General features: G+C 37.3%; 1 protein-coding gene and 1 non-coding gene across 4 annotated transcripts in view; both read right to left on the reverse strand.

Annotated features, from left to right (window-relative positions):
- The window catches only part of CEP126 (centrosomal protein 126), a 135694-nt gene that overhangs the window by 72020 nt on the left and 38785 nt on the right, over positions 1 to 24889 (reverse strand). For all 3 annotated transcript variants that reach the window (XM_012095327.4, XM_015100875.4, XM_012095326.5), the window contains exons 3-4: positions 20876 to 21021; positions 10320 to 10431 (exon numbers count right to left, since the gene is read on the reverse strand). In XM_012095327.4, coding sequence (XP_011950717.2) covers positions 10320 to 10431; positions 20876 to 21021 — 258 coding nt within the window. The remainder of the gene's footprint in view (positions 1 to 10319; positions 10432 to 20875; positions 21022 to 24889) is intronic.
- Positions 9046 to 9118, reverse strand: TRNAC-ACA (transfer RNA cysteine (anticodon ACA)). Its single transcript has one exon. It is a non-coding gene; the product is annotated as a tRNA-Cys (tRNA).

Genomic DNA, 24889 nt, shown 5'->3' on the forward strand with positions numbered 1-24889 from the left:
GTTTGACTTATTTCACTAAGCACTGTATTCTCTAGGTCCATCCATATTGCTGCAAATGGTAGAATTTTATTCTTATTTATGGCTGAGTAATATTCCATCATATACATAACACATCTTAATCCAACCATCTGGAAAACTGGGATGCAATTTCTAAACATTAAACTGAGCTGTTTATGTATTTTGGCTATTAGCCCCTTTGCAGTTATATCATTTGCAAATATTTTACCCAGTTTTAAAAAAGTTATCTTTTTGTTGATGGTTTCCTTTATTGTGCAAAAGCTTTTGCATTTAATTAGATAATATTGGTTTATTTTTGCTATTATTTCCATTGATTCAAAAGACAGATCCAAAAAACAAAAATTGCTATGATTTATGTCAAAGTGTGTATGCTTATGTTTTCTTCTAGGAGTAGCAGTTTCTAGTATTATGTTTATATCTTTAATCCATTTGAGTTTTTACTTTTGTACACTGTGTTAGAGAATGTTCTAACTTCATTCTGTTACATGTAGCTGTCCAGTTTTCCTTGAACTACTTGTCTTTTCTCTATTGTGTATTCTTGTCACCTTTGTCATAGGTTAATTGACTGTAAGTGTGTGGGTTTATTACTGGGTTCTCTATACAGCTTCATTAGTCAATGTGTCTGTTGTGCCAGTAACACTACTGTTTTGATTACTGCGGCTTTGTAGTACAGTCAGAAGTCTGAGAGGTTTATATCTCCAGCTTTGTTCTTTATTCTCAGGATTTTTTTTGTAATTTTGGATGTTTTGTGATTCCATATAAATTCTAGTATTATTTGTTTTAGATCTGTGAAAAAATGTCATAGGTATTTTGATAGATTGAATTAACTCTGTAGATTGCTTTGGGTAGTATGTCCATTTTAATGATATTACTCCCTCCAATTCAATAGCATGGAATATCTTTACATCTTTGAATCATCTTCAATTTTCTTCATCAGGTTTTATAGTTTTCAGAGTACAGACCTTTCACTTTCTTGGCTACGTTTACTCCTAGGTATTTTGTTGTTTGATGTGATTTTAAACAGGATTGTTTACTTTCTATTTCTGATATTTCATTATTAGTGTATAAAAAACAACAGATTTCTGCATATTATTCTTATATCAAACAACCTTGCTAAATTCATTAGTTTCTAATATTAATAGTTCTTGGGTGGAGATGATAGGAGTTCTCTATATAGAGTGTTATGTCATCTGCAGAGCGAGTTTTACCTCTTCATCTTCTAATTTGGATTCCTTTTATTATTGTTTCTGTGGTTAGGAATTCCAACACTATGTTAAATAGAAGCAGTGAAAGTGGACATTCTTGTCTTGTCCTTGATTTTAAAGGAAAAATTTAAAAATTTTCACAATTGAATATGATGTGGGCTATTGGATTTGTCATAAATGGCCTTCATTATGCTGAGATATGTTCATTCTATACACACTTTGATGAGGGTTTTTTTTAATCATAAATAGACACTGAATTTTGTCAAGTGTTTTCTCTGTTATCGATTGAGACAATCACATAATTTTTATCTTTCCTTTTGTTAATATGGTGTATCAAATTGATTGATTTATATATCTCAAACCATCCTTGTGACCTTGGAATAAATTCTACTTGATCATGATGTATGATTCTTTTTATGTATTGTTGGATTTGGTTTGCTAATATTTTGTTGATTTTTGTATCTGTATTCATCAAAAATATTGGCCTATAATTTTTTCTTTTTTTTTTGTATTGTCTTTGCCTCATTTTGGTATCAGGGTAAGGACTGTCTTGTAGGATGAATTTGAGAGTGTTCTAATAAACTCTTCAAGTTTATGGAATAGTTTGATTAGGACAGGTTTTAATTCTTCTTTACACATTTAGTAGAATTGCCTCACGAAGCTGTCCTGTTCTGGAATTTTGTTTGCTGGGCATTTTTCTTTCTTTTAAAATTCAACTTCACTTCTAGTTAATGGTCTTCTGTTCAAATTGTCTATTTCTTCTCAACGGTCTTGGCAGCTGGATGTTTCAAGAAATTTGTCCGCTTCTTGTAGGCTGTCCAATCTGTTGGCATATAAACTGTTCATAGTATTCTCTTATGATTTTTTTTGTATCTCTGTGGTATTGGTTGTTATTTATCCTCTTTATTTTCTTATTTTATTTGGATCCTCTCTCTTTTCTTCTTGGTGAGCTTATTTTTCAAAAAACTAGCTCTTGGTTTCATTAATTTTTTCCTACTGTTTTTTTCTCTCCTAGGAAATGACTCTTTAAAAAATTGAAGCACAGTTGATTTACAATATTGTATAATATGTACAGTAAAGTGAAAAAGTTGGCTTGAAGCTCAACATTCAGAAAATGAAGATCATGGCATCTGGTCCCATCACTTCATGGGAAATAGATGGGGAAACAGTGGAAACAGAGGGTGACTTTACTTTTTTGGGCTTCAAAATCACTGCAGGTGGTGATTGCAGCCATGAAATTAAAAGACACTTACTCCTTGGAAGAAAAGTTATGACCAACCTAGATAGCATATTGAAAAACAGAGACATTACTTTGCCAACAAAGGTCTGTCTAGTCAAGGCTATGGTTTTTCCTGTGGTCATGTATGGATGTGAGAGTTGGACTGTGAAGAAAGCTGAGCACCAAAGAATTGACGCTTTTGAACTGTGGTGTTGGAGAAGACTCTTGAGAGTCCCTTGGACTGCAAGGAGATCCAACCAGTCCATTCTGAAGGAGATCAGCCCTGGGATTTCTTGGAGGGAATGATGCTAAAGCTGAAACTCCAGTACTTTGGCCACCTCATGCGAAGAGTTGACTCATTGGAAAAGACTCTGATGCTGGGAGGGATTGGGGGCAGGAGGAGAAGGGGACGACAGAGGATGAGATGGCTGGATGGCATCACTGACTCGATGGACATGAGTCTGAGTGAACTCAGGGAGTCGGTGATGGACAGGGAGGCCTGGGGTGCTGTGATGCATGGGGTTGCAAAGAGTCGGACACGACTGAGTGACTGAACTGAACTGAACCGAAAGTGATTGTTAGATATATATTTCAGATTATATGTATTATAGATTATTACAGATATTAACTATAGTTCCTTATGCTATGCAATAAATCATTTTTGCTTATTTTATATATAAGTGGTTTGCATTTGTGAATCCCATATTCCTAATTTATCCCTCCTTTCCCCTTTGATAACCTTAAGTTTGTTTAACCATAACCAATGCCTGTGAGTTGGTTTCTGTTTTGTATATATCTATAGATTCATTCTTATTATTTTTCAGATTCCACATGTATGTGATATCATTATTTCCTTCCTTCTGCTAACTTTGGGTTTTGTTTGTTCTTTTTCTAATTCTTTTAGGTGATAGGTTAGGTTGTTTTGAGATTTTTCTTATTTCTTGAGGAAGGACTGTATTGCTAGGAACTTCCCTCTTAGAACTGCTTTTGCTGTATCACATAAATTGGAAAGTTTTGCTTCCCATTTCATTTGTTTTGAGGTATTTTTTTATTTACTCTTTGATTTATTCGTTACCCCCCCTTTTCTTTCAGCAGCATGTTGTGTAGTCTCCACATATTTATTCTTTTTCTTTCTGTAGTTGATTTCTAGTTTCATATCCTTGAGGTTGGCAAAGAAAAAGCTTGATATAATTTCTATCCTCTTAAATTTGTTGAGTCTTGTTTTGAGACCTAGTATGTGATATATGTTAGTTATTCAGTCATGTCTGACTCTTTGTGACCAGATGGTATTCATTCCCTTAACCAGGAGATCTTCCTTACTCAGGGATCAAACCCAGATCTCCTGCATTGCAGCTGGATTCTGGACAGTCTAAGCCATTAGAGAAGCCCCTTAGACTGCAAAGAGACCAAACCAGTCAATCCTAAAGGAAATCAACCTGGAATATTCATTGGAAGGACTGATGCTGAAGCTCCAATACTTTGACCACCTGATGCAAAGAGCCAACTCATTGGAAAAGACCCTGATGCTGGGAAAGGAGAAGGCAATAAAAGAAGAGGGTGGCAGAGGATGAGATGGTTAGATAGTATCACTGACTCAATAGACATGAATTTGAGCAAACTCCAGGAGATAGTGGAGAAGGCAATGGCACCCCACTCCAGTACTCTTGCCTGGAAAATCCCATGGATGGAGGAGCCTGGTGGGCTACAGTCCATGGGATTGCTAAGAGTCGGACACGACTGAGTGACTTCACTTTCACTTTTCACTTTCATGCACTGGAGAAGGAAATGGCAACCTATTCCAGTGTTCTTGCCTAGAGAATCCCAGGGATGGGGGAGCCTGGTGGGCTGCCATCTATGGGGTTGCACAGAGTCGGACACGACTGAAGTGACTTAGCAGCAGCAGCAGCAGCAGGAGATAGTGAAGGACAGGAAAGCCTGGCATGCTGCAGTTCATGGGGTGGCAAAGAATTACTTTACCACAGTTGCCTTATTGATATTCTTTCTGGATGATCTGTTCATTGATATCAGTGGGGTGTTAAAGTCTGCTGTAATTATTGCCCTATTGTCAATTTCTCCTTTTATGTTTGTTAGTGTTTATACAGTTAGGTGCTACTGTATTGGGTATGTATATGTTAAACAGTATATATCCTCTTCTTGTACTGATCTCTTTTTATCATTATATGGTACCCTTTTTGTCTTTCATTAAGCCTTTGTTTTGTTGTCATCTCCATTTGCATAAAATATCCTTTTCTGTCTCCTCACTTTCAGTTTGTATCTTTTGCCTTAAATGACTCTCTTGCAGGCAGCATATCGAAGGGTCTTTTAAAAAATCCAATTAGCTAGCTGTGTCTTTTGATTGAAGCATTAATCCATTGATATGTAAAGTAATTTATTAATAGGTATATACTTATTACTAATTTATTTCTTGTCTTCCAGTTGGTCTCTCTCTTTTCCTAGTTTGATGATTTTCTTTTGTAGTATGTTTGAGTTCCTTGCTTTTTGCTTGTTGTGTATCTATTTGTGGTTACCATGGTGTTCATATATGCTAAACCTTAATTATGTGTACTTGCTTTAAACTCATAGTCATTTAAGTTCAAACACATTCTAAGAGATCTACATTTTTTACTACTCTCCCCCACATTTTGTGTTTCTGATGTAATTTTTTACATCTTCATGTTTATCCCATAACTATTTATTGTAGTTAGAGTTGCTTTACAACTTTTGTCTTTTAATCTATGTGCTAGCTTATTTAAGTGATCTTCAATCCCCACTATATATGGCTTTCCTATTGGAGTTTTCCCTTTCCTATAGATTCTTCTTTTTCATTTTGAGAAGACCCATCAACATTTCTTTTAGGGTAGGTTTATTATTGCTGAATTCTTTTAGTTTTTGCTTGTCTGAGGAGTTCTTTATCTCATCTTCTATTCTAAATGATAATCTCACTGGGTAGACTATCTTAGGTTGCAGGTTTCTCTGCCCTTTTATTTTACTTACCTTTCTGTGTTTCTGACTTTAGGTGAAACGGTTACCTATTACAGTCTTGAAGGGGTGTTCTTATGTGGGTGTGTCCCCATGCAGACTGTGTGCGCCCAATGTATTTGGAGGGAGGGCTGGATTAGTTTTGGATGCAAGTCATGTCTTTCCTCATGGTATACTGGCCTCTACCACATTGGAAAGGGGGTATGGCTGGTAATGGAGGAGTTAGAGCCCGTGCAGGGTATGGGACAGTACTTCTATGCTCAGTGGCCGTCACTATCCTGTCAGGGGTGAGATCTGCTCCTAAGTTGTAGGAGCAAAAGCCCTCATATTTGGGCTCAAGCTGGTTCTGCTACCTTTAAGTATGTATTTTTCCTTCTCCCTGCACTAGGCTTGAACATGGCATGGTAGTTGTGGGAATTCAAGTCTGGGCTATTTCTTGGGTGCTATTTGAGTAAGCACCAGCAATGGACACTGCTCTATCTAGACGACATCCCTGGCCCCCAGGACACCTTTGGATCTTTAGATTGACTCTTTCCCAGGTCCTGAATGCCTGAGATCCAGGGCCAAGATGTGGCTTGGAGTGAGCAGGGTAACATTCACTTGGCTTAGACTGGGGGGTGTGGCATGGCAGCAGCTACTAGGGTACACCTCTCTCTGCCCTGTCTGGTGGCAAGGTAACACTTGCACTCTCCTCATGAGTGGAGTCTAGGCTTCTCTAGCCTTCTCAGTGGTTCTCCAAGCAGCCAAAGGGGCTTGTCTCCTATATGCAGGACTCCAGGATAGGGATGCCCAGGCTATGGTTGGACTCACTTACTTCTCAGGGTGAGTGTCTGCCTGCATGATCTCCCTTTTCCTTTCAGTCCTCTCCCAGAGGCACAGACCCATTACCTGATGCTTTTCTTCCTATCCTGCCTGATTACATGTGTATCTTTCTTACAAACTTGGTTATATAAGGGTCCTTCTGCAAGTTTCCAGTTAGCTTTCCATGAATTGTTCTACATGTGGATGTATTTTTGCATTGTTTGTTATGGGAGGTAAGCTCAGGTCCTCTTCAGCTCCCATTTTTTATACTCTACCTTTTACACTTCTGATTCATCAACATTCTTAAACGTTTATGTCTCTTCTATGCCATAAAGGGCATTTTCATTTTTTCTTATTCTCTCATCTTTTCCTTTTAATCTCTCAAAATAATTTTATTCTTTATTAGATCTGTCTTTTCCTTTTTTTAGAAGTCTTTATTGAATTTGTTACAGTACTGCTTCTGTTTTGCTTTTTTGGGCCATATTAAGTTAGTTAGTTAAGTCTCTCAGTCGTGTCTGACTCTTTGCGACCCTGTGGACTGTAGCCCACCAGGCTCCTCCGTCCATGGGATTCTCCAGGCAAGAACACTGGAGTGGGTTGCCATTTCCTTCTCCAGGGGATCTTCCTGACCCAGGGATCGGACCCAGGTCTCCTACATTAGAGGCAGACGCTTTAACCTCTGAGCCACCAGGGAAGCCCCCAACCAGGGATCAAACCTGCACCCTTTGGAAGGCAAAGTCTTAACCACTGGATGACCAGGGAGGGCCCTCCTTTTCTCACTATACAAAACAGTACTATTTTAGTTTAGGTAGTAATGATCTGTCACTTGGATTAGCCCATTAAATTTTTCTAGTCTCCTTGTTTCCAGTTTCTTTCTATTTTTTTCATTCTCCAACATTCATGCCAATTATCTTTCCATATAAAGAAGACTATGTCGATCTGTTTAAAACCACCATTGGCTCTCTACTAGTTATAGGATGAAATAAAAATTTCCTAGCTAGAAATACAAGCATTCACATCTGACCTCAATCTACATTTCTAGATAATCTCTCATCCTACCAGCAACATATACTAGTCTTGTTACTCTGAACAAATTCTATGTCCTCAGGTGTCTTTGCTTTTTACAACACTGTAGGCCTAAACGTGCCAGAAATCAATCCGTGCTTCTTTAGTAGACAATATGTACTCATCCTTTAAGTCTCCTCTCCAACTTTTAATTTTGTACTTTATCACTTGTGTGTGTACGCTTAGTCACTCAGTTGTCAGCTCCTCTGTCCATGGGATCCTCCAGGAAAGAATATTAGAGTGGGTTGCCATTCCATTCTCCTGGGGATATTTCTGACCCAACAATCAAACTCGGGCCTCCTGCATTGAAGGTGGAGTCTTTACTGACTGAGCCGCCAGGAAAGCCCTTTATCACTTTGCTAATATTTCTGTAACTGCCCACATTATATAGTATTGTTTGAGTCTTACAGTGTAATTACCATTACACAGTATTATAATGTAACTGCAAACACTTATTGGGCAGAGGACCATATTTCATTCATATTATAACTCTTGCTAATCAATGTACAGCACATAATAGGACTTAAGACTTAACATTTTTAGTGCATTTCTGTTACTCATTAGTTTAACATCCATATTTAACAGGATAATATTTCTTCCATCATAAGGGAAAAAGCCATATTTTGGCCCTACATCCCCTTTGGCTACTGTTCTAGCACTCTTTTCCTTTCATAGCCAAGCTACAGTTGGTGTTTTTTCTTTCTCACACTGTAGTTTCCTTCCAATGCAGCAATCTCTTTTCTGTCTCCATCCCTCCAATGAAATTTCTTTGACAAAAACTGCCAGAGTGACTTCTCTGTTTTGAAATATATGGGACATAGTCCCTCTAAGCTGGATATTTTCTCTTTGCCACTCCAGGTTCATTTTCCACACTTACCTCTGCTAGGCAGAGACTGAATGATACCCTGCCTTTTGATTTATGGCTGTTTTGACCTATGAAATGTACTAGCAAGATATGGGAATGTGACAGAACAAAGCGGTTTTTGATAACCACTCCTCAGGCTTCCTCTCTGCTTGGCTTGGTTTAGCAGTGGCAATGCTCCTCTGCCTAGTAGCCCTCTCGTACAGCTACAGCTCTTTTCAGTTTAGGTTTGTTGTGATAATACTAAGTTTGCTGTCAGTTTTGGGGTTGCTTCATCCTCCTTTGTTGGCATCACAGTCTCTTTACTAACCTCTTTTCAGTTACCCCTTTTAAACGCTACATGTTTTCTGCCAGTATCTCAACTGGTAAAACTTTTTATATTAATGATTACCTAGAAGCCATTTCATTTCCATAAGGTTTCATTCCCTGTGAAAGTCTATACTTGCTTAGCTCCATCTTCTCCCTATATATAGTCTCTACCAACTATTCTGTTCCTATCTGCAGGTTTCTCTTTTTTCACTTCCCTATATATTGCTCTTCTGTAGTGCTCTATCCTAGTTCTGCTGTCACAGTACATAATCTCCACTGCTGACTTCACCCATTGTCTTGGCTTCTAATATCTTAAGTCTAGATCTTTCTCTTAAGCTCCAGACCTATGTATTTTCAGTTACAGATACTGAAATAGTCTGTTTTGTCCTCTTTCAATCAGTTATCCACACTTGTTCACAATAGATTAGAATGATATGTTAAACAGGAAAGAAAAGGGAAAGGGAAGTCGCTCAGTCGTGTCCGACTCTTTGCAACCCCGTGGACTGTAGCCTACCAGGCTCCTCTGTCCATGGGATTTTCCAGGCAAGAGTACTGGAGTGGGTTGCCATTGCCTTCTCCAGGGGGATCTTCCTGACCCAGGGATTGAACCTGGGTCTCCTGCATTGTAGGCAGACGCTTTACCGTCTGAGCCACCAGGGAAGTCTAAACAGGAAAAATTGATCTTATTACCTATCTGCTTAAATCCTTCACTGACTCCTCTTAAAACTCTCAGGATAAAGCTTATATTCCCTAGCATACAGGTGTATTTACTTTTCCAATCTCACATCTAGTGAAGCTATTGCTATTTTGCCTTCTGTTATTCAGCCATACTCTTATTCCTGGAACATATCATTCCTTCTACTACTCTTGGCCTTTCTACACTCTCATCCCTCCGTCTGGAATACCATCTACCCACTTGTTTCATGATTAACTCCTATTTTCTTCAAAGCTTTGCTGAAGATTCTTCTATTCCATGAGGTCTTTCTTGAACTATAATAAAGACTTGAGGGGATGAATTTAATTGTTCTTATATCTGATTAAGGGAACAGTTTGCCACAGGTATTCTAAAAATGGAAATACTTTAGTACATACATTATAAACAGTTAAAATATTAACATACTTTACATATGAATTATGTATATATATCTTTATATATATAAACATTAAATATTATTATTATTATTATTACCCATTTGATACTGTTCTATAATTTTTAAAGCATTATTTCACTTTCTCCTAGATTATACTCTTGGGATTATATTTTTGAATATCATATTTCTCCATATCCCTTTCACAATGGCTGATCTACTGCTATATACATAGTAGGTTCAAGAAACATTTATAGTAAATAAATGGAAAATACAGGATGTCAGAGGGTACTCCCTAGTTGGTTGGTCCATCCTACTGAATCAAGATGATTCATTTAAACTAACCTAGAGAGGAACCAGGAGGCATTGCAGTAGCTTTTTAAAAGATATCCATCTAGGAAAGATTTTCAGTGAGGAAAATCCCATTCCTACCATAAAGTTACTCTTTTTATCTAAATTTATATCACTGTTATTCAGCTTTTTTTCCTCAGTAAAATCAGTATCACTATTTTTAAATGGTTTTTATAATAGCTCCCATAGAAAATTACTCAACATAGGCAACACTAAAACTAAAGACAAGAAATTAAAATTTTTACTTACTCTTGAAGAAATTTATATTACACTCTACTTCAATCCAGTGTGTGAAAATAAAATAGTATACTATAAAATAGAGGTGAGGAGTAACTGATGAAAAGGCCTGTAAACTTAGCAACTAGAGAGCTATTTAATTACTGTATATTAGTAACTATACATGATAATCATAAGTTACTTACCTCCAGTTTATTATTGGTCTGTGGGAAGAGGGAAGGTTTACTTCTGATTTTAGATTGGATTCCTGAATTTGTTTGAGGGCATCTTCTAATGGAAGAACTGGTCTTTGAAGAACTAAGGAAATAATAAAATCATATAGTACAGAATCATTTCAACAATCTCTTTATACATAATTTAATTGGTCAATGATAAAATACTATCTTAAAACTTGTGTGACAAATTTATTTTGCACAGTATATTTTAAGTTTAAACATCCTCTTCCCAATAAGAAATAGTTATCTCAAAATTCTCATCACCAATTTTAAGAATACTTATTTGGAAAAATGAAATCTGAGAAACATCCAGGTTCTTTGATCTGGCATGCAAACCCCATTATATCTAGCCTCATAATTCCATAAATTTCTGACAGAATTTATAAATATCCTTATTAAGAAAAGGGGAAAATATAAAAATAGCAGTTAACATTTATTGAGTATTTACTGTGAAAGACATTATTTTTGAGCACTGTATAAGTATTAACTACTTTATTCTCACTAAGGCCTTTGAAAGAAAGAAAGCGTTAATCACTAAGTTGAGTCCAGCTCTTCGGAACCCCATGGACTGAAGCATGCCATGCGCCTCTGTCCATGGGATTCTCCAGGCAAGAATACTGGAGTGGGTTGACACACTCTTCTCTAGGAGTTCTGCCCAACTCAGAGATTGAACCTGGATCTCCTGCACTTCAGGCAGATTCTTTATTGTTTGAGCCACCAGAAAAGCCCCAATCTCCATTTGCAACTGAGGAAACCGAAACATAGCTAAGTAACTTGTTCAGGGTCACACATTAAATGAATACTCATTCACATATCATTCTGCATGACCTCTAATCCAACCCTAGCTCCCATAAGTATCCACTTTCCTAAGAATTGCCACTGTGCACTTTGGTACACACCTTCTTGTTCAAGTTGAAACGTACCTTCTATTTGAAGGATATTGCTTTCCTGCAGCCCTCTTAGGGGAAGATACAAGTAACTACAAATAACTGAAGGCCTGGAGATAGGATAGCTGACTTTCTAGCTCTCCAATGATGCTACCAAATTGTTTTTTCCTCCTTTCTCCTTCAAAAACCCATATCATCATGATTGATGTTTGTTATTCACCTTAAAATTTTTAAGCAAAATCAGTATATTATTATGAATGGGTTAGTTCAAACTTGAACTCTAGAGTCAGGGGGTGCTGCATAAAATACGAGTGAAAAATGTCAGATATGAGATGGTTTGCTGGATATTCTAACCATGAAGGACCAATCCTCTTGAGGCAGAAACTATCAAGCTTTAAATTTTGATTTTCTAATGAGCGTAAGCAATGTCCCAAATGATTGTTTATTGGTAAAATTAATGGCTAGCTGCATAGCCTGATGAATATTAAAAATGAACTTTCCTTGTTGAAATTAAAGATATTCAAGACAGATGGACTTCCCTAAAGTATTTTAATCACTCCCTACCCTTGCATGAACAGAGAATAAGAATCTAGGGAGTCTATACCCTTTACCTTTACAGATAGCATTGAGGTTTGACCTCTAATTAGTCTTGGCTCCAGCTGTTAAACAGGACCATTTCTGATTGTGCAGTGCCAGAAGGCATATAATTTTGTCTCTAGAATATGACTGTGTAAGTCTAAATGGATCTTTCACATAAAGCATAGTCAGAGCACATAACATAGAGCTGGGACTTTATTGAACTTAGTGAACAAGTTACACCGATTGTTTTGTGCGTGATTTGTTAAAAAAATGTTTAGTTGAACTAGATTATAGCTTGAGATTTGCTTTAATTAACACTCACCACTAACTGTCAAAGAGAATTTAACAACTACTTTTAAAACTAACTTGGGTCATTTACATTGCTGTTTATTGTTGCTATTATCTAATGATCTCCTACTCAGTACCTCATACTCACTGAGGAATACTCAAGTCTACATTTTTTTGAATATTTATTGTGTATTAGGGCTTTATGGCACCCCACTCCAGTACTCTTGCCTGGAAAATCCCATGGATGGAGGAGCCTGGTAGGCTGCAGTCCATGGGGTCACTAAGAGTCAGACATGAGCGACTTCCCTTTCACTTTTCACTTTCATGCACTGGAGAAGGAAATGGCAACCCACTCCAGTGTTCTTGCCTGGAGAATCCCAGGGACGGGGGAGCCTGGTAGGCGACAGTCTATGGGGTCGCACAGAGTCGAACACGACTGAAGTGACTTAGTAGTAGCAGGGCTTTATTATTCCATTTAAATTATCAGGCTCCTCCTTCTAGTTCTTTTGCCCTGACAGTCTAACTCCAACAATTCTCTGACTCCGACAATTTTCTGACCTCATTAAAAACCCCAATCCATCTCTTTTTTATAGTAAGGGGAAGCATTAGCTATCATGCATATTGGGTGAACTTTGGTGTAACTCTAATATTTGAGAATAAACTAACTGAATAGACAAGTAAACAGTTGTTTATCACAACTTTGTTGTTCTTCATTCATGACAGTAAACTTTCTTAAAATTTTAATTGAATATTTTGTACAGGTAACATATTCATATTTAGAAATCAAAAAATATAATACAAATTTGGAAGTTTTGCTCTAACTGGTATTTGTATATTCTTTTACTGTTTATGCAGATATAAACATACATAAATATATATTCTATTTTTAAAACTTGAAGTATAGTTAATTCATAATACTATCTTAGTTTCAGGTATACAATCAGATATTCTCTATTTTTATAGATTATATTTAAAGTTGTTAAAAATAATGGTTATGTTTCCCTGTTAGTATAATATATCCCTGTTGCTTAACTTTTTTATTCATATTAATAGTAGCTTGTGTCTTTTAACCCATACCCCTATGTGTCCCTCCTTTTTCACTCTCTCCACTGGTAATCACTAGTTTGTTCTCTATATCTCTAAGGTTTTTTTTTTTTTTTTTAATTTTATTCATTTATTTGGGCTGCTGCTGGATCTTCGTTGCTTTGTGCAGGCTTTCTCTAGCAGTGGTGAGTGGAAGCTACTCCTGGCTGCAGTGTGTAGGCTTACGGCAGTGGCTTCTCCTGTTGCAGAGCACAGGCTCCAGAGTGCGGGCTCAATAGTCGTGGCACATGGGCCTACTTACTCTGGGGCATGTGGAATTTTCCCGGACTAGAGACTGAACCCATGTCCCCTGCACTGACAGACAGATTGCTAAATGCTGCACCACCAGGGAAGTCTTGTTTGTTTTTAAAAAATATACATTCATTTATTTTTTTAAGATTTTCATATCAGTGATAACATATTTATTTTTAAATGTAAGTTTGTCTATGACATTTTAATAAGCATAACACTAAGTCCATTCACATTGCTGCAAATGGTGGAATTTCATTCTTTTTATGGCTGAGTAATATTCTATTACTGTTTAATATCCCATGAACGGTATGAAAAGGCAAAAAGATAGGACACTGAAAGATGAACTTCCCAGGTTGGAGGGTGCCGAACATGCTACTGGAGATCAGTGGAGAAATAACTCCAGAAAGAATGAAGAGACAGAGCCAAAGCAAAAACAACACACAGTTGTGGATGTGACTGGTGATGGAAGTAAAAGTCCGATGCTGTAAAGAGCAATATTGCATAGGAACCTGGAATGTTAGGTCCATGAATCAAGGCAAATTGGAATAGTGAACACTGACATTTTAGGAATCAGCAAACTAAAATGGACTGCAATGGGTGAATTTAATGCAGATGACCATTATATCTACTACTGGGCAAGAATTCCTTAGAAGAAACGAAGTAGCCATCATAGGCAACAAAAGAGTCCAAAATACAGTACTTGAATGCAGTCTCAAAAATGACAGAATGATCTCTGTTCATTTCCAAGGCAAACCATTCAATATTACAGTAATCCAAGTCTATGCCCTCAACAGTAATGGTGAAGAAGCTGAAGTTGAATGGGTCTATGAAGACCTACAAGACCTTCTAGAACGAACACCCAAAAAGATGTCCTTTTTATTACAGGGGACTGGAATGCAAAAGTAGGAAGTCAAGAAATACCTGGAGTAACAGGCAAATCTGGCCTCAGAGTACACAATGAAGCAGGGCAAAGGCTAACACAGTTTTGCCAAAAGAACGCACTGGTCATAGCAAACACAATTATACAGTGGAAGTGACAAATAGATTCCAGAGATTGGATCTGATAAACAGAGTTCCTGAAGAACTATGGACAGAGGTTCATGACATTGTATAGGAGGCAGGGGATCAAGACCATCCCCAAGAAAAAGAAATGTAAAAAGGCAAAATGGTTGTCTGAGGAGGCCTTACAAATAGCTAAGAAAAGAAGAAACGTGAAAGGCAAAGGAGAAAAGGGAAGATATACCCATTTGAATATTGCATTTGAATGCAGAGTTCCAAAGAATAGCAAGGAGAGATAAGAAAGCCTTCCTCAGTGATCAGTGCAAAGAAATAGAGGAAAACAATAGAATGGGAAAGACTAGAGATCTCTTCAAGAAAATTAGAGATACCAAGGGAACATTTCATGCAAAGATGGCCTCAATAAAGGACAGAAATGGTATGGACCTAACAGAAGCAGAAGATATTAAGAAGAGGTGGCAAAAATACACAGAAGAACTGTACAAAAAAGATCTTCACAACCCAGATAATTACGGTGGTGTAATGACTTACCTAGAGCGAGACATACTGGAATGCAAAGTCAAGTGGGCCTTAGGAAGCATCACCATGAACAAAACTAGTGGAGGTGATGGAATTCCAGTTGAGCTATTTCAAATCCTAAAAGATGACACTATGAAAGTGCTGCAATCAATACCCCAGCAAATTTGGAAAATTCAGCAGTGGCCACAGGACTGGAAAAGGTGTTTTCATTCCAATCCCAAAGATCGACAATGCCAAAGAATGCTCAAATTACTGCACAATTGCATTCACCTTATACGCTACTAAAGTAATGCTCAAAATTCTCTAAGCAAGGCTTTAACAGTATATGAACCGTGAACTTCCAGATGTTCAAGCTGGATCTAGAAAAGGCAGAGGAACCAGACATCAAATTGACAACATCTGTTGGATCATCGAAAAACCAAGAGAGTTCCAGAAAAACATCTACTTCTGATTTACGGACTATGGCAAAGCCTTTGACTGTGTGGATAACAACAAACTGTGGAAAATTTTTCAAGAGATGGGAATATCAGAACACCTGATCTGCCTCTTGAGAAATCTGTATGCAGATCAAGAAGCAACAGTTAGAACTGGACATGGAACAACAGACTGGTTCCAAATCAGGAAAGGAGTTCATCAAGGCTGTATATTGTCACCCTGCTTATTTATTTTATATGCAGAGAACATTATGAGAAACAATGGGCTGGATGAAACACAAGCTAGAATCAAGATTGTAGAGAGAAATATCAATAATCTCAGATATGCAGATGACACCACCCTTATGGCAGAAAGTGAAGAGGAAGTAAAATGCCTCTTGATGAAAGTGAAAGAGGAGAGTGAAAAAGTTGGCTTAAAGCTCAACATTCAGAAAACTAAGATCGTGGCATTTGGTCCCATCACTTCATGGCAAATAGATGGGGAAACAATGGAAACAGTGAGAGACTTTATTATTATTTTTTTTACTCCAAAATCACTGCAGATGGTGACTGCAGCCATGAAATTAAAAGACGCTTGGTCCGTGGAAGAAAAGTTATGACCAACCTAGACAGCATATTAAAAAGCAGAGACATTACTTTGCCAACAAAAGGTCCATCTAGTCAAACTATGGTTTTTCCGGTATTCATGTATGGATGTGAGAGATGGACCACAAAGAAGGCTGAGCACCAAAGAATTGATGCTTTGAACTGTGGTGTTGGGGAAGACTCTTGAGAGTCCCTTGGACAGCAAGGAGATCCAACCAGTCCATCCTAGTGTTCATTGGAAGGACTGATGTTGAAGCTTAAACTCCAATACTTTGGCTACCTGATGCAAAGAAATGACTAATTTGAAAAGACCCTGATCCTGGGAAAGATTGAAGGTGGGAGAGGGGGACAACAGAAGATGAGATTATTGGATGGCATCACCGACTCAATGGACAGAGTTTGAGTAAGCTCTGGGATTTGGTGATGGACAGGGAGGCCTGGCGTGCTGCAGTCCATGGGGTCACAAAGAATTCGGACAGGACTGAGTGACTGAACTGAACTGAACTGAATATTCCATTATATATATTTTCCTTAATTCAGTTAGTATTCTTATCACTATTGCTTTGAATCCTCTGGTAAACTATTTCTGTTTCATTTTTTTTTTCTCTTGCTCTTTCCATTGAGATCCATTTCTCTGTTTTCTCAATTTGCTTAACAGTCTCCATCTCTATGAAACAGGTGAAACAGTTACCAATTGCTGTCTTGAAGGGGTGTTCTTTTGTAGGAGCAACCCTATACAGCTTGTGTGTCCAATGGTTTTGGTGGGAGAGCTGGATTTGACATGAAGACAGGTCACATCTTTTCTCAAGCTGCACTTCCATATTACACAGGGCATGCTTCCATATCACTTTGGAAGGATTGGGGCTGGGAAAGAGAGGCTAGGGCCAGAGCCAAGAGTGAGCTCGGGCTTCCTCTGTTGTCAGGGACTACCACCACCCTATCAGGTCCAGGGTTGGGTCCCAAGTTCCTGAAATAGAAGCCCTGAGGAGCAGGTCTGAGCTAGCTCAGGTGTGAGCTTTTCTCTCCCAACATCAGCACTCTGACCCCTGAGGTGAGCAGTGCTGGAGCAAGAGGGGCCAGTATGAGCTCCTAGTGTGTGACCAGGTGCAGGTTGCAACAGTTTGGCCGCAGAGAGTTTAGGCTGCTTCTGATGTGCTGCCCGTGCAAGTGCCCATAATGGCTGTCCTCACCCAAAGGATGCCACTTTGGTTCTGAGCTACCTCTGTGTCTCCTGGCTGAGTTCTTTCTTGGCTGGGGCAACCCTCACTCCAGTGTGGAGCTCAAGCTGGGGCATACCCTAGAGCAGTTTCAGGAGACCAGCCAGTCAACTGTACAGTTTCAATCTGCCTTCTCTGCCCTCTTTTGAGAATAAGTGTGTGTGCATTCCTCCCAGGTGGAGTCCAGGCTTCTTGCAGTCCTCCTGTTAGTTCCACCAACCCTCCAATCAGCCGAGGGGCTCATCTCCCTTGTGCTGGATACCAGGACAGGGGGTCTAATTTGTAGCTTCAACCGTTCACTCCCTCGAGAGGATTTCTGCCTGTATAATCTCCCTTTTCCTTTGGGTATCCCTCCGGACACAGGTCCCCAACTGACTGCTTCTCTTTCCTTCTTATCTTATTCTATGAGGATCTTTTTTTTCAGCCTTGATTGTACAGGAGTCTTTCTGTCAGTTTCCAGTTAGTTTTCAGCAAGAATTTTTCCATATGTAGATATCTTTTTTTATGTGTTTGTTGGGGGAGGTGAGTTCATATCCTCCTATGCCACCATCTTGATCTCCTCTCTTAACATACATTCTAATTTCTTCCTTTTCTTACAAAGAAGTCAGAATACTAAGTATACTCATCTGAACCTTATTTTTATACTTAATAATAAATATATCCTGAAAATTGTATTAAAAAGCAGAGACATATTTTGCCAACAAAGGTCCATCTAGTCAAAGCCATGGTTTTCCAATGGTCACATATAGATAAGAGAGCTGGACCATAAAGAAGGCTGGGTGCTAAAGAATTGATGCTTTTGAACTGTGGTATTGGAGAAGACTCTTGAAAGTCCCTTGGATTGCAAGGAGATCAAACCAGTCAATCCTAAAGGAAATAAACCCTGAATATTCATTGGAAGGACTGATGCTGAAGCCCCAATAGAGTGGCCACCTGATGTGAAGAGCCGACTCATTGGAAAAGACCCTGATGCTTGGAAAGATTGAGGGCAACAGAAGAAGGGGGAAACAGAGGATGAGATGGTTGGATAGCATCACTGACTCAACAGACATGAGTTTGAGCAAACTCAGGGAGATAGTGGAGGACAGGAAGCATGGCATGCCGGAAGCATGGCAGTCCATGCGGTTGCAAAGAGTTGGACACTATGACTGAACAACAAATCCTGGAAATCAGGGATAGATCTGGGTTTTATGAAAGGATAAGGCTTATACAATTTGAGGGCCCAATTAAGAGAAATAATACAAAATTAGATGTAGGGACCATGACAGAGAGAGCTCCTGAAACTTGGACCTTATTGACTGCATGGTAAATCTACATCTGTTGGACATCATTTCATATCAGTGTGTAAACTGTTTCCTCTTCTTTCAATAGCTGCATAATATTCCATTGAGTGAATGTACATGCCATTTGTTTTTACTAACACTTCTAACTCTGCGTACCTAGGCCCTTGGGTAATCAGCACTCTTTTGGGAGAAGGATACCCAGGAGGGGTGAGTATTCTGAGGCATTTATCACAACTAAGTACATCCGCTTTCTTAAGAAAAACTACCTTTTCTTTTGCCTCTTATACAATTTTCTTTATTTGCTTTTATTTCCCATCCTGTTTTCCTACTCCTGCATTGGCAGACAGAGTCTTTACCACTGTGCTACCTGGGAAGCCCTTATTCCTGGGTAGCACACTCTATATTGTTAGGGGTGGCAATATAGCCACAATGAAGATACTAAAATGGTAAACAAGGATTTTGCTACTCTGAATGTTAAGTTTAGTTTTCATATTCTGTGTGTGTTATGTATGTGTTTAAAGAAATTATTTACTGTTGAAAATAAAGTTCTAGAATATTGAAAAAAAGTAAATCAATACTTCAATTAAAAACCCCTATATTTTCCAGTCTGCCTTGCAGATGGAGTTGCCAATTAGATATTAATAGAAGCAGATAGATGGGGGCTTTTAGGAAAACAATTTAACAGGAGTTCAGAGGTACACCCTTCTCTCCTTTATATATTTCTTCCTTCCCGTCTACAACGCTGACAATAGTGACATGATGCTGGAGCTATAGCTGTTACCATGTGACCAATGAAGGTGAAGCTATAAATCATATACTAAGGGAAGCTGAACTCTCCTGTGAGACAGGAGTCCGGGTTCCCTGTGGCACTGCATGATCTTCAGACCAGCTCCTGACTGCCTACCTGAGTATTTCACATTATACAAGAGAAAAACCTCTATCATGTTTAAGCTATATTAATTTTAGCAGTGTTACTGTTGCTCTTACTTTCAGTAAGCTCTCTTATTGACATAGTAATGGCTCACTTTCCAGTTAAAACACTTGAAGTGGACTGCATACTGGATAAAGATGGAATTCCTAGCACGGCATTCAGATTTCTTACAGAATTGTCCCAATTCATTTTTCTAGTCTTGTATCCATTTTTCTTTTCCCCATCCTATGCTTTGGATACACTTTGGATTTGCAATTCATAATTTACTTGCAAAAGTTGTTCCTTATGTCTGGGATTTTAAAAATTGCCTCTTTGCTTGGCAAAATGCTTATTGTTTAAGATTCAAATTAAGTCATTTTTTCAGGGATGATATCCTGCAAGTTCCTATATATGTCCAGTGTTCTTTGTGCTTCATAGTACTTTACACATTCTGCTACCACAAAAATTAGATTTATTGATATTACTTGTTTACATTACTCTCATCTCCAAAATAAACTGTGAAGTCTTTAACAGCAGAGTACAATTAGATTTTTCTGTATCTTGGTATCTTAGCTTACCCTAGACTGGTGTACAATATAGCAGTACAACATGTGTTTGCTAAATACTCATAGGTTCTGCTTGTCCCTTTTCTTTCTGAAGCTTTGACATTTTGTTGCTAATTCTGTGCTACTATTTAAGGCATAAAAATGTAGATGTGATACTGAAGAATCAAACATAATCATTTAAAAATTTTTAATTGACTCCAGTCTTAGACTGTTGGATTATGAAGGCAATGGCACTCCACTCCAGTAATCTTGCCTGGAAAATCCCATGGACGGAGGAGCCTGGTAGGCTGCAGTCCATGGGGTCGCTAAGAGTTGGATACGACTGAGCGACTTCACTTTCACCTTTCACTTTCATGCATTGGAGAAGGAAATGGCAACCCACTCCAGTGTTCTTGCCTGGAGAATCCCAGGGATGAGGGAGCCTGATGGGCTGCCATCTATGGGGTCACACAGAGTCAGACACGACTGAAGTGACTTAGCAGCAGCAGCAGCGCCCTCTTTATGGATCTCTTTATTTTGCTGGTCTCTCAAATGTGAATTTGAACAAAAATGTAGACAAAATGCAAAAATGAATTTGATATTAGCTTATTAAATCTAAATGTTAAATTGTCTTTTGATGTTAAGCTATTTACTAAATCAGTTTTAAAAAGACAACACATTGCAAGCCAGTATGAAGTATAATCAAACTTGTATGTTTTTCAAATTTCCCAACAGATCCAACAAAATATTAATTCTTCAAATTAAACCTATATCAAATTGCAATTTTTCATTTGGCAAAAGTCCTATTATTCAAAACATATAGGCTGAATTTCCACTTTTTTTCTTAATTTATTTTATTGTCTACTCAAGTTGAATGTGATTACAACTTTCGTTTTTATCTTTATATTGCTCTAGAAATTAAGGCACCTGTTCTCTTCCGCTGTGAAAAAGGAATATGGGCACGCTGGAATTTTTCAGTAACTTCTTCAACCTTCTGTTTTCGTTGTTGAAGTATCTGTTCTCTGATTTGATGTTCTCTTTCTTCTTGTTCTTTTCGTTTTTCTTCAAATGCTCTATATTTAAAACAATGTAGACAACAGAATTATGTAGTATAAACATTGAAAATTAAAAAAATGTTTAATTACTTGGATAAAACAACTTTTAAGTAAAAAAAGACCATTTGTTAACAGTTTAAATATCTTTGCAAGTAGTAATTTCAGAATCTTACCTGGGCCTTTTACAACTAAAAGAAGGCATGTAATGAACGTCTTTCTAACATGGGGCAGGCCTGCATACACTTCCCATTTTCAGTTTCCAAACCCTGCTGTGGAAAAAGACTCTTCTAAAAAGCTACATTATTTTCTGTACTGTGAAGAAAATAACTGATTGGTAAAAGAATAAGCCTTGCAAATTATGTAGTAGCCAGGAAGATAATTTGTATTTCTCTTTTAGCCAAAAGTTTAAAATTGTCAGTCATGTTAAGTCTGGGTTGTGCTAAAAATTCAGACAATTTACATAAAAATTGTGATTCTCAACTTCTTTTGAAAACAAGAAAGACTTGACAACCTTGGACTCTTTATTCACTTATGGTTAGAAACATCTTCCCATAATTCTTACTATCCTCTATTTTTCTTTATTTTTAAATAATTTTTTAATTTTTTAAACTATGGAGGTATAATAGATTTACAGGAGAGTTAGGAAGTATAGAACAAGGTTACATATAATTCCTCTATATATTACAACTGTATTTTTAAGTAGATAAATTAAGATTTTTAGTTGGAGTTTCAATATCAAACTCTCAAAAATTACTAGAATGACTATACAGAGAAGTAGAAGGATACAGTAGATCTGCAAAGCACTATGAATCAATTCAGTATAATTAAGATTTAGACAATTTTTGTACAAATTCCATTCAAGTTCTCATAAACTATAAACTGGGAGACACTGGAACATATACAGAGACATTAAACAAGGTGCAAAAATTTCATGGTCTAAAGGTATTGAAATCGTACGGAGTTTGTTCCCTTATCATTGTAGAATTATATTAGAAATTGTATTTGAAAATAACCAATATATTTTCAAGTGCAATGTGACATTTACCAAGAAAGATCTTTGACTTAGCCACTGAAAACCTCAATAAAGTTAGAGGACTGAAAAAAAAAAAAAAAAAAAAAAAACGGAGAGTGATTGCATAGAAGACATATTTAAATGAGAAATTAGTATCAAAATGAAAAATTAATATCAAAGACATTCCCATGGATTTGGAAATTAAATGTCCACTTTTAAATGATGGGTGTATCTAAGAAGCCATAACAAGGAAAATTAGAAAATATTTGTAATAGAATAAAAATGAAAAGAGAATTTACTAGAATTTGTTGCATGCAGCTGAAGCTGGTCAATGCAACTAAATACAATGTGGAATCTTGAATAAGGTATGAAAACAAATAATGGACACTACCATAAAATTTTGTGAAATCTGAACAAAATCTGTACTTTAGTTAATAATACTGTATCACATGTTAGTTTCTTGTTTTTTTCTTCTTTTGTTGTTGTTGTTAACAACATAGTATTCTTTATATCCTCAGAACTGGATTAGAAGTTTCGAGCCTCATTCAATTTTTTTTTAAATTACTAAGATAATAAATTTTCTAGACTATTTGCAGTAATACTAGATGCCAAAATACACAGGAACTATATTCAAAGTTTTGAGGGAATATAAATTAGAAATCTAGTATTCTATTCATACTAAATCAAACAAGTGGAATCAAAATGTCATAAATCTTTTAGCTCAGCAAAAATTCATAAATTTTCTAAAAACATATATATCATACACTATATATATGTATATAAAAGCTTTTCTACTACCCTTGATAAAGGCTTGAGAAAGAACAATAACAACAAAAAAAAGAGATGGAGAAACTAGAAAACATAAACTAAATGAAATGGGAGCACTAAATATGAAACAGAAAAAGTGAAACAAACTAGATAAAAGTAACAGGTCATCATATAGTCCAGTTGTTTTTAAACATGCCTTCTCATTAGAAGCACAGTTGGAGCTTTGGAGAAAAAAAGCAACACCTGGACATTTTTATTTTTCAAAAACTCCCAAGAGAATTCTGATATACATCTGGATTTTAAAAAGTAATTCCAAATTTTTGTATTAAATGGTAGTTTTAGTGATATAGAATTATTACTTTCTATTGACCAATCATGATCCAATGGTATTAGGTGAATAACAGTTATATAATCACAATAGTAAAAGATGTTTATCAGTTTTCACAATCAATAGCCAGACAAAAAAGATAACTACAATGGCAAGCCATAATGGAAACATGATTAACCTAACAATATAAATAGTTATATATAATTTGGTGGGTTAAGTAGACTGATGTGGTAAGTGAAAGTTCATATATGCACATGTTTTCATTTGCCCATCCAGTTTATGTCTTTTGGTTGGTGGATTTAATCCAATTACATTTAAGGTAATTATCAATATGTATGATTGATCTTATTACTATTTTCTTAGTTGTTTGGGTTTATTTCATATAGGTCTTTTCCTACTTTTGTGTTTCTGGCCTAGAGAAGTTCCTTTAGCATTTGTTGTAAAACTGGTTTGGTGGTGTTGAATTCTATTAACTTTTGCTTTTGATTTCTACAGTTTTTGATTTCTCTCAAATCTAAATCAAAGTCTTGCTGGGTAGTGTATTCTTGGTTGTAGGTTCTTCCCTTTCATTGATTTAAATACATCATGCCATTCCCTTCTGGCTTGTAGATTTTCTGTTGAGCAACCAGTTGATAACCTTTATCATCTTTCCTTTGTTTCTTTTAATGTTTTATCTTTGTCTTTGATTTTCATCATTTTGATTACTATATGTCTTGGTGTGTTCCTCCTTGGGTTTATCTTACCTGGGACTCTGCACTTCCTGGACCTGACTAACTCTTTCCATGTCAGGTAAGCTTTAAGTTATTATCTCTTCAAATATTTTCTCAGGTCTTTTCTCTCTCTCTTCTCCTTCTAGGACCCCCTATAATGTGAATGCTGTTTAAATAGGAACCCCTATTCATGTTGTGTTTCATGTTGTCCCAGAGGTCTCTTAGGCTATCTTCACTTTTTTTAAATTCTTTTTTCTATATTCAGTTGTAGTGATTTCCACCATTCTGTCCTCCAGGTCACTGGAGGAAATCTATTGATTTCTTCTAGTGTGTCTCTGTTTATTCTTTAGTTTTTCTAGGTCTTTGGTAAACATTTCTTGCATCTTCTCCATTGTTTTCCCAAGATCCTGGATCATCTTTACTATCATTATTCTGAAATCTTTTTCTGGAAAGTTGCCTATCTCCACTTCATTTGGTTGTTTTTCTGGGATTTTATCTTGTCTCTTCATCTGGGACATAACCCTCTGCTTTTTCATTCTGATTAACTTTCTGTAATGTAGCTTTTGTTCTAGCTGCTATGGGATTGTGGTTCTTCTTGCTTCTTCTGTCTGCCCCCTGGTGGATAAGATTAAGAAGCTTGTGTAAGCATCTGATGGGAGAGACATGGGGTGCAGAAAAACTGGCTCTTGCTCTGGTGGACAGGCCCATGTTCAGTAAAACTTTAATCCAATTATTTGCTGATGGGTGGGGTTATGCTCCCTCACTGTTAGTTGTTTGGCCTGAGGTGACCCAGTCCTGGGGTCTATCGGCTCTACGGTAGGGTTACTGGCAACCTCCAAGAGGACTTACACTGTGAAGCATCTTCCAGGACTGCTACTGCTGCTACCATTACTCCTGTCTCCATGGTGAGCCACTGCAGATCCATGCCTCCACAGAAGACTCTCTAGCACTAGCAGGTAGGACTGGTCAGTCTCCTTTGGGGTCACTTTTTATTTCCCCACAGAGGGGGGAAGCAGTCTTGGTGGGTCTTGATGCATGCAAGGTTCTGTTTTGCCCTCCAAGAGTGGA

The sequence above is a fragment of the Ovis aries genome, chromosome 15, assembly GCF_016772045.2.
Source record: "Ovis aries strain OAR_USU_Benz2616 breed Rambouillet chromosome 15, ARS-UI_Ramb_v3.0, whole genome shotgun sequence".
NCBI classification, from domain to species: Eukaryota; Metazoa; Chordata; class Mammalia; order Artiodactyla; family Bovidae; genus Ovis; species Ovis aries.